The sequence below is a fragment of the Coregonus lavaretus genome (genome assembly GCF_964263955.1).
Source record: "Coregonus lavaretus genome assembly, chromosome: 17".
Lineage (NCBI taxonomy): Eukaryota > Metazoa > Chordata > Actinopteri > Salmoniformes > Salmonidae > Coregonus > Coregonus lavaretus.
Genome location: NC_140004.1, coordinates 26655753 through 26665872, shown reverse-complemented (window position 1 = coordinate 26665872; position 10120 = coordinate 26655753). Strand labels below are relative to the sequence as shown.

The following is a 10120-nucleotide window of genomic DNA, read 5'->3' as shown; positions in this document are numbered from 1 at the left end:
AATGTATCTTTGTTCAAGGTCCAATTCATACAAATCAGTCATGTGGTAACTCTTTACTTATATATTTTTAATTTTCATAATTGTATCTATGAAAACAATCAACTTCTTGACAGATCTCACACACACACAAATCTTCAAAATATACATTAGTGCAAATTGATCAGAAAATGGGTATAGAGGGTTATTTAGAGGTTGCATCCTTTAATACTAGGAGGAGAGTGAGTAAATGGCAGTATTTACAACACAACTGGTATGCATGTTGAGCAATACTCACTCTTAGATTGTTTAGTCGTACACACTGTACAACCACAACTTTAAATACTTTGGCAAATTTGTTACATTTCTATCAATTCCAATTTCGCTGCTCTATAAACAGTTGTAAAACTATCACGTTGCTTCAATATCATTTAGGAACAAAAATAACAATCTACACATTGGCTTGATACCATGAGATCTTGTGCAACAACTGCAGAAATTATTCTACACAAAGGTACCTAGTCTGCAGACACGTGCAGCTAGACTACAATCCAAACCACCTGCATGCTATTAAAGTATTCTGAATCATTTGTTAAAGTAGAAAAATAAAATATACAGCAGCTTATATACAATGTCAATTGAAACATTGCATTATTTTAAATAGACCTACATTTGACATTTTACAATATAATGAGTGATTATTTCCAGACTGAAATGGCTGAAGACAGTGATTACATATCACGTACCTCCACTGACACATTTCATAATCTAGTAACACCCATTAAGCCTAAAATGTCTTGGTTGAAGTAACTCAAATATTTTGTGAAAAGACTACCAGCCATTCTGAGATGTTTTTGAGAACCGTCCAATCTCTGGGATCTAAAAGGCAGTGCCTCCTAAATCGCCGTAAAAGACGAGGGGGACATTCATGATTTTAATATGACAGATCAAAGTAGAGCAGCATAATCTTCAGTACTGTTAAAGCACAATCCTACAGGTAAACCATTGGGCCTGGAGAACTACACTTCTGAGGGGTGTTTTCTGTGGCGGTATGGGTTGGCAGGGGAGTGGGTGTCCAGTCTGGCTCATTGCTCCAGGGCTCTACTCCTCCAACAGTAGACGGAGCCGTCTCACCCGCTCATAGAAGAGTAGGTAGGCGTTGGATGACAGCACCTCCTGCAAACTGGCCTTGCGTACGGAGTCATCTGAAACCCACAGCCACTGGGAGCTGAATGGAGAGGAGCTGCGGGGCGAGGGAGGGCAGCGGCGGTACGTGACAAAGTGTCCTGAGTGCATGTCACCATGGTGAACCAACACAGCCATCAGTTGAAATAGGTATTCTGAGGAGCTGTGGAGAGACATGGTGTATTCAACAGTGTTATCAGAGTACACACTATAATTCCAAGAGAATTTATCTGATTTTGTAATATTGCGTCTTCTCTTTATTGATATGAAAAGGCTGTTTAAGATGATCAGGTTTTGTTTACCTGTAGTCATATGTGAGGTTGACCTGTGGGTTCAACCCAGGAGAATGGAGAAAGACAGACGAACATGTTCCATTGGACAGAGGCTTGTTGTTGTTATGGTGTTCTACATCTGAAAATAAGTAGAATACAGTATGATCTTACTGTTGTACAAGGCCTTTCATGGGTCTGTAAAACAACAATTACATTATGAGAGTAATCTGGAGTATTTCTGTTCTTTTAACAAATCCCAAACCATCTATGGCCAATTTCCAACAACCTGATAAGAACAATCATGACAGTTCTGAGTCCTCTCAAGCTGAAAGAAAGTCATAATAAAGTCTTAAGACAAGCCATTTAGTCCCAGGAAGACAATTTTCAAGTGCTTTCACCGTACCTTTGCCATTGGGAGTGGTCTTATCTGCAGCCTCTCGTGAGTCCTCTGCTTTAATGGTTTTGGGAGTACAGTTGATGTGCTGGAGCCTCTGAATGGTTGCGCGGTGTTTGTAGCGGTCCATAGACAGGTACTCTGAGATCTGGACATGTTCCTGTCTCTTTATGGGCATACCCTCATTAGACCACGTCAGTCTCTGCAGGTGAATACAGAGACACTGGGGGAGCTGGAGGGAGGAGTCACACAAACACACATCGTCATATACCTGTATACAGTATGTCACATAACTGAGGACAAGGATGATATGCTGAAGCCAGACACATAAATGCATCTGATAGTGATGTGTGCAGGGGGATACCAGTAAAGCAGTGAAACCATTTAGTACACAGCAATTGTTTCACATATCATCAAGTAGGTCACAATAGCTAGGTTTCCATCCAATTGATGACAGATTTTCATGTGAATATTCTAAAATCTGCATAATGAATATATGTAAATTTTCCCACCAAACTGACTTGTTGCAGATAAAAATCATTGTGTGATGATGTAGTGCACACAAAATGTACTTTTTCACTTATGTTTTCATGTTGTTTTCTCCCTCTCCCCATCCATCTCTCCCTCCCTCCCTCTCCCCATCCATCTCTCCCTCCCTCCCTCCCCCATCCATCTCTCCCTCCCTCTCCCCATCCATCTCTCCCTCCCTCTCCCCATCCATCTCTCCCTCCCCCCATCCATCTCTCCCTCCCTCTCCATCTCTCCCCATCCATCTCTCCCTCCCTCTCCCCATCCATCTCTCCCTCCCTCTCCCCATCCATCTCTCCCTCCCTCTCCATCTCTCCTTCCCTCTCCCCATCCATCTCTCCTTCCCTCTCCCCATCCATCTCTCCCTCCCTCTCCCCATCCATCTCTCCCTCCCTCTCCCCATCCATCTCTCCCTCCCTCCCCCCCCATCCATCTCTCCCTCCCTCCATCTCTCCATCTCTCCCTCTCTACCGCACCTGCTATCTCGACCTCTGAATGCTCAGCTATGAAAAGCCAACTGACATTTACTCCTGAGGTGCTGACCTGTTGCACCCTCTACAACCACAGATTATTATTTGACCCTGTGGGTCATATATGAACGTTTGAACATCTTGAAAAACGATCTGGCCTTAATGGCCATGTACTCTTATCTCCACCCAGCATAGCCAGAAGAGGACTGGCCACCCCTCAGAGCCTGGTTTCTTCCTAGGTTCCTGCCTTTCTAGGGAGTTTTTCCGAGCCACCGTGCTTCTACATCTGCATTGCTTGCTCTTTGGGGTTTTAGGCTGAGTTTCTGTATAAGCACTTTGTGACATCTGCTGATGTAAAAAGGGCTTTATAAATATATTTGATTGATGTACCGAATAAAAATATAAAGTCCAATGTGTTTCCATCGCATTTTCAACTCTACCGAAAATACGACCCTTGATATTTATTGGAAAGGAGCATCAAGCTCATCACCGTGCACTTTCACCACCCTGTGAAGTTCATAACTTATTTAATCTGTACTGCACTACAAAAGGCAAAATATGACTTCAAAATCTTTTTCTGTCTAGACAGACAGGCATTTCTGATATTCCATGATATACTCTGATCAACTGGCATGTTCTTGTGTCAAGAAACTAAATACCAACATTAATCAAATAATATACCTGGCCATTACAACAGATCAAAGATTTGACCAACTTCATAGTTACTGCGTTTTGCCTTTGTAGGGCACTGTAGCCTAATAAACTGCATGGTTTCCTGAGTCGTAGTGGGAGGACCACACACCATATCATTGCGTAACTCAAAGTTTACTTCGATATGATGGTTATCATATCAATATTTGTGCATAAAGATGTTTCCACCACCATTTCTTGCAGAATTAATTTTACCAACACAAAAAGATCCCACCATGCTGAAAGAACAAATTATCTGTCGGCATTTCTAAAATTTTGACGAAACTTCCTGTGTCCATCACAGTGATTTTCTTTATACGGTTTGACTTTACTTGCACAAAAACTGGATGGAAATGTAGTTAGTGGGACTTAAATCTGGCAGTGCACCATTACCTTTCCCAGTTTAAGCTGTTTGATGAAGGTTGTCCTCTGGCTTTCGAGGACATGCCCATTCACTAAGGCTCCTTGTTGAAGCTAACGGGAGAGAAGATGCCAAAACAAGGTTCATTCCAAAGCTCCAATAGTAACATACCCATAGGCTCACAGATGTACAGTTCCTTTTTCTTAACTAACTCACCAACCAAATAAGAGTGAAGACTAGTACCTTGGTGCAGTTTTCACACTCCACCTCTTTAATGGTCTCTGAAGAGATGAAATGCTGGAGACAGTGATCCAGAGAGACAGGCTGGCCCTAAGGGAAATATACTCTATCAGTCCTCAGCACATTGCATATACTGTAGCTCACAAGCCATTTATTTACATACAGTCATGTAAAACAGGGTTACCCGAACTCGTGCAAGCTTTTGCTCCTGCATCCTTGGTGTACACATATCACGGAAAACCGTCACCTTAATGATTTGAAGGTTTCCTTCATGTATTTTTTCTCCCGTCACCCATTCTGCTTACCCATTGCGGCGAAGGGATGGATAAGGAGAGGCTGTCGAAAGAGTCATATCGCACTGGACTCTGCAAACAAGAAAAGGGAATTAATAGCACAAACAAACCACTGATTTAAAGACAGTACACTGCCAAATATCTGATATTCACGTGATATGAATAATAAAATAAAAATTAATCACCTGTTGTTCGCAACGCTTGCATGCCATGTTGCTTGTTAGGCGGCCATGGAAAGGATGTGGAAACTTCCAAGGACTTCGTATAGGATGAAGAGGGCCTGGAAGAGCAAAAGTAGTTTTCATATTTTCCCAAAACCTACTTATCCAGTAACATATTCCAAACCACTATTTGTCTCCTTACCTCGACTCTTGCAGCTCAAGGTCTTCTCATCTATATCTGGGAGACTCTGATGCCAAAAACAAAAGAACAGAAGTCAGAAGGCAAATATACAATTAACTTGCATCAAAAACACACTGTGCTGAAAGAGACAAAACTGAGCAGGGCTGTGAGTGTTAAAGGAAGGAGAGGGATAAGAGCAACTGACCTCAAGGGACTGAATGTCAAAGAGGTGGGTGACTTTGGGCTGTCGGTCTCGCTCCTCCTCCAGGGAAGAGGTGAGGACATGGAAGAGCTCATGGGCATCCTAAGAAATGTAAATAGGGACGAGAGATTAAACCAATATACCATACACATTACATTTACATACACATTTAAGTCATATCGCACACGCTCTTATCCAAAGCGACTTACAGTTAGTGCATTAATCTTAAGATACACAAAAGTATGTTGACACCCCTTCAAATGAGTGGATTCAGCTATTTCAGCCACACCCGTTGCTGACAGGTGTATAAAATTGAGCACACAGCCATGCAATCTCCAGAGACAAACATTGGCAGTAGAATGGCCTTACTGAAGAAATCAGTGACTTTCCAACAAGTCAGTTCTTCTAATTTCTGTCCTGCTAGAGCTTCCCCGGTCAACTGTAAGTGCTGTTATTGTGAAGTGGAAACGTCTAGGTGCAACAACGGCTCAGCCGCAAAATGGTAAGCCACACAAGCTCACAGAAAAGGACCACCGAATGCTGAAGCGCGTTGCAACACTCACTACCGAGTTCCAAACTGCCTCTAGAAGCAACGTCAGCACAATAACTGTTTGTGGGGAGCTTCATGAAATGGGTTTCGATGGCCGAGCAGCCGCATGCCAAGCGTCAGCTGGAGTGGTGTAAAGCACGCCGCTATTGGACTCTGGAGCAGTGGAAACGCGTTCTCTGGAGTGATGAATCACACTTCACCATCTGGCAGTCCGACGGACTAATCTGGGTTTGTTGGATGCCAGGAGAACGCTACCTGTCCCAACGCATAGTGCCAACTGTAAAGTTTGGTGGAAGAGGAATAATGGTCTGGGGCTGGTTTCATGGTTTGGGCTAGGCCCCTTAGTTCCAGTGAAGGGAAATCTTAACACTATAGCATACAATGACATTCTAGACAATTCTGTGTTTCAAACTTTGTGTCAACAGTTTGGGGAAGGCCCTTTCCTGTTTCAGCATGACAATGCCCCCATGCACAAAGCAAGGTCCATACAGAAATGGTTTGTCGAGATCGGTGTGGAAGAACTTGACTGGCCTGCACAGAGCCCTGACCTCAACCCCATCGAAACACCTTTGGGATGAATTGGAACGGCGACTGCGAGCCAGGCCTAATCGCCCAACATCAGTGCCCAACCTCACTAAAGCTCTTGTCACACAACACAATGCCACAGATGTCTCAAGTTGAGGGAGATGCAATTGGCATGCTGAGTGCAGGAATGTCCACCATAACTATTGCCAGCGAATGTAATGTTAATTTCTACCATAAGCGAGCAAAGCTGGGACCGGGAGAATGAAAAACAGCTTCTATCTCAAGGCCATCATGAAGTGATGTTAAATTGCCATCACTAGCACAGAGGCTGCTGCTGCCTATTGAAATCACTGGCCACTTTAAGAAATGGAACACTAGTCACTTTAATAATGTTTACATATCTTGCATTACTCATCTCATATGTATATACTGTATTCTATTCTATAATATTATTCTGTATCTTAGTCCATGCCACTCTGTCATTGCTTGTCCATACACGTATATATTCATAAATTCCATTCCTTACTTAGATTTGTGTGATTAGGTATATGTTGTGAAATTGTTAGATATTACTTGTTAGATATTACTGCACTGTCAGAGCTAGAAGCACAAGCATTTCGCTACACCCGCAATAACATCTGCTTAACACGTGTATGTGACAAATAACATTTGATTTGATTTGATAAGCTGCCTCCAACGTCATTTTAGAGAATTTGGCACTAAGTGCAACCGGCCTCACAACCACAGACCGCGTGTTACCACACCAGCCCAGGACCTCCACATCCGGCTTCTTCACCTGCGGGATCGTCTGAGGCGGGGTGGGGGGTGCTGAGGAGTATTTCTGTCTGTAATAAAGCCCTTTTGTGGGGAAAAACTCATTCTGATTGGCTGGGCCTGGCTCCCCAGTGGGTGGGCCTATACCCTCCCAGGTCCACCCATGGCTGTACCCCTGCCGTCATGTGAATTAGGGCCTAATGACTTTATTTCGATTGACTGATTTCCTTATATGAACAGTAACTCAGTCAAATATTTGAAATTGTTGCATTTATATTTTTGTTCAGTATAGTAAGTACATTTTTCCTCAAAGTAGCTATCGGCAGTCAGTGCTAGTAGGGGAGGGAGTCAAGTTTGAGTGTTAGTTAACAAAAAGGCAAGTTGTTCTTTGGGGGGGGGGGATTATTTAAGATACTCTTTGAAGAGGTAGGGTTTCAGATGTTTTCGGAAGATCGGCAGGGACACTGCTGTCGTAGCTTCAGGGGGAAGCTGGTTCCACCATTGGGGTGCCAGGACAGAGAAGAGCTTTGAATGGGCTGAGCGGGAGCTGGGGTGGGAGGTCCAAGAAACCAGACGTGTCAGAACAGAGTACTCGGGTTGGGGTGTAGGGTTTGAGCATAGCCTGAAGGTAGGGAGGGGCAGTTCCTCTTGCTGCGCCATTGGCAAGTACCATGGTCTTGTAATGGATGCGAGCTTCGACTGGAAGGGTTTCCTTTCAATTTGTTTTGAACGTGGAGCAGAATTCTTATGGGGAACAGATTTAAGACAATCATTTTGACTTGAATTGAATGCTCTGAAAAATGTATCACTAATGCTTAACAAGTAAGGATAACGCACCTGTTCCTCAAAGGAACTGATGTGCCACCTGTAGAGTCTGAGGACCTCCAGCAGACACCCTGCATTCAGCACATCCTCCTCCCCAGGGTCGTTTGACAGTGCTGCAATTCAGAGAATCCACTGTCAGGCTACATCCCAAATGGTACCCTATTCCCTATATAGTGCACTACATAGGCCCTGGTCAAAAGTAGTGCACCATGTTGGGTATAGGGTGCCATTTGGGTTGCACCCATAGAGTGTAACAATTGAGTGAAAAGAGATTCTGATTCCTTCTCCGCCCATCACAGAACACTACCTTTGAGAAGCTGCAGGAGAGTTCTGGAAAGTTTAGGGTCCTTCTCTGGCTCACCATCTGACACACCTTTGCGGCTAGTTAACTCCTCCAGCCACTTGACAAAGGAAGGGCAGGCTGCCAGGCCCTGGAGCAGAGAGTTCATGAAGCAGGTGTTTCCCAGGTTCAGCAGGCCTGGTACCATGCCTATGGTGGATACTTTTTTTTAGTATACAGTCAATGGCCCTCATAAACATCCACTTACATAACATTAGTGATCCTGTCTTGAACTGTCAACACAGACACTGGGCAAGCTTACCTTTCTTCCTTTTCTTGCTGTCTGTAATTGGACCCCATAGAACATATACTCCAGCAGCCATGGCAGCCGCTATTCCACCAATGACTCCCCAGTTTTTCATAATTTTGTTCCTGAAAAATATTCCAAAGCTATACATATTATTGGCAGTTTCACTGACAAGGCTGAACTGTTTGGACAACACATGCGTTTCCCTTTACTTACACTGAATAGATCGTATGTCCATATCTAACTAACTCTAATGTATCCAAAGCAGCAGCAGTGGAGCCCAATTTAGCTAACTAAACCTGTGAACTAGATAATTCCTGGTTCATGTAAGTCCAATTAAACCAGTTAGTTTGCTGTCGCCCCATTTCATTTGCCAAGCACGACACGACACATGTTCTCCAGCCGACGATAGGCTGTCCTGTCCGCTTGACAGACAGATCTTTCTATAAACATTAGATAACGCTACTGTAGCTTGCTCTTTTTTTTTTACACCCTCTACTACGACATAATGCACATAGAGTTCTCTAAAACATGTTGCAATTTTGCTAACAGATGGTATGGTAATCCCATAAAAGTAGTCTGTCTAGTCGTTAATTTCCGATTGATGCAGTCAACAGATCAACAGTACTCGATTGCTTTGGCATGGTTTGTGTGTGCGCCACTTAAAAACGTCGTTCGTGCTGCGCAATAAGAAAGAGCAAGCTCATTGACCACACTTTGCTAAACCCCGACACAATCACATATTTAATGCGCGAAAAGCAACGCGTTTTAAAACATTCAGGTCTGACCTGACAATGGATCCAGAGTACAGGAACTCCCGAATAAGCTTTTCAGATGTCGCTGGTCTGCACCACGGCATATTCTCGGAGCTAGCGTGGTGGAACTTAAATTAGGAGTCTTTGGATTTTTGACGGACCAAACACAGCAGTACCGGAAGCCATTTGTCGCAGGCATCATCAGCACAAAACAGGTCGTTCACTTGGAGTAACAATCCAGAATAGATTTTTGGTTTATATCCACATTTATTGATAGTGAGTGTGTTACTACAACTAGTTGTACTACTCCCCTCACAGACCATAGGGCCATTCACATTGATATCAAAATATTTACCCGTGATACTAACCTTGGTAGAGCATCCTACTGGAAGCTAAATAGCTCGTTATTAAGTAATGATATAGTTAAGTTTGAGGTTAAAGATCTGCTCTCACACTTTTGGGAAAGGGCTTGTGAAGAAAAATCCTATTGCAAGAACGGGGAGCTCTTTAAATTTGAGGGGACTCAAATACCTTAGAAAATATGGTAGTAATCTTGCTAACACCAGAAGAGCTGAGGAGGAAAAGGTGATCATTAACATAACTTCCTTTTCTCAGAGGTCCCCAGCCGGCCTCTCGGAGGAGGAGAAGATGGAACTGATTTGAGTTACAAAATAAACTGGATAATATATATAGATTAAAAGCAGAAGGAGCCTTTATTAGATCTAGGAAAAAATGGCTTGGAGGGAGAACAGAATTCATCCTATTTCTTTAGACTTGAGAAATGTCACTACAGATCACACTATCCGTAAGTTAAACATTGATGGTGTTATTACAGTTGACTGAAAAATAATCGCTAAATACTGTAGCAATTTTTACAGGAAATTATATAGCTCAGGAATCCACAGATAGGTTTTTTGACTCAATGAATAATGTTAACTCAATCAGTGATACAGAATCTAATCAGTGTGATGAACCCATCAAAGTTGAAGAGATTATCGAGTCTATTAAACATCTAAAGAACAATAAATCCCCAGGTATTAATGGAATTACGTCAGAATTTTACACATTATTTTCTGAACAAGTAGCTCCCTTCCTACTTGAAGTCTTTTTAGAGAGTATTAAAAACAATGTTCTCCCTCCTACAATGAGTC

At 42.9% G+C, this 10120-nt stretch overlaps 1 protein-coding gene across 3 annotated transcripts; it reads right to left on the bottom strand.

Moving 5' to 3' along the window:
• Positions 1 to 38: 38 nt before the first annotated feature.
• Positions 39 to 9105, bottom strand: LOC311144482 (ubiquitin carboxyl-terminal hydrolase 30-like). 3 transcript variants are annotated; one of them, XM_084180507.1, is made up of 13 exons: positions 9003 to 9105; positions 8230 to 8339; positions 7935 to 8117; positions 7640 to 7740; positions 4957 to 5055; positions 4773 to 4818; positions 4595 to 4689; positions 4422 to 4481; positions 4120 to 4206; positions 3909 to 3989; positions 1837 to 2059; positions 1464 to 1572; positions 39 to 1324 (listed from the first exon to the last, which is right to left on the bottom strand). In XM_084180507.1, exons 1-13 carry the CDS (start codon positions 9071 to 9073, stop codon positions 1078 to 1080), a joined length of 1512 nt encoding a protein of 503 aa, XP_084036633.1. In that variant the 5' UTR covers positions 9074 to 9105; the 3' UTR covers positions 39 to 1077. The 3 variants fall into 3 exon arrangements, with proteins under 3 accessions (XP_084036633.1, XP_084036634.1, XP_084036635.1); XM_084180508.1 differs by having other exon boundaries at positions 7989 to 8117; positions 9003 to 9081; XM_084180509.1 differs by lacking the exon at positions 9003 to 9105 and adding an exon at positions 8431 to 8981.
• Between the last annotated feature and the right edge of the window lie 1015 nt (positions 9106 to 10120).

Coding starts and splice junctions, on each gene's coding strand:
- LOC311144482 (XM_084180507.1), bottom strand. CDS start 9,073: ATGCCGTGGTGCAGACCAGCGACATCTGAAAAGCTTATTCGGGAGTTC. Junction 5,056..7,639: donor TCAGTTCCTTTGAGGAACAG/GTGCGTTATCCT, acceptor TACATTTCTTAG/GATGCCCATGAGCTCTTCCA. Junction 4,482..4,594: donor GCAAGCGTTGCGAACAACAG/GTGATTAATTTT, acceptor TCTTGTTTGCAG/AGTCCAGTGCGATATGACTC.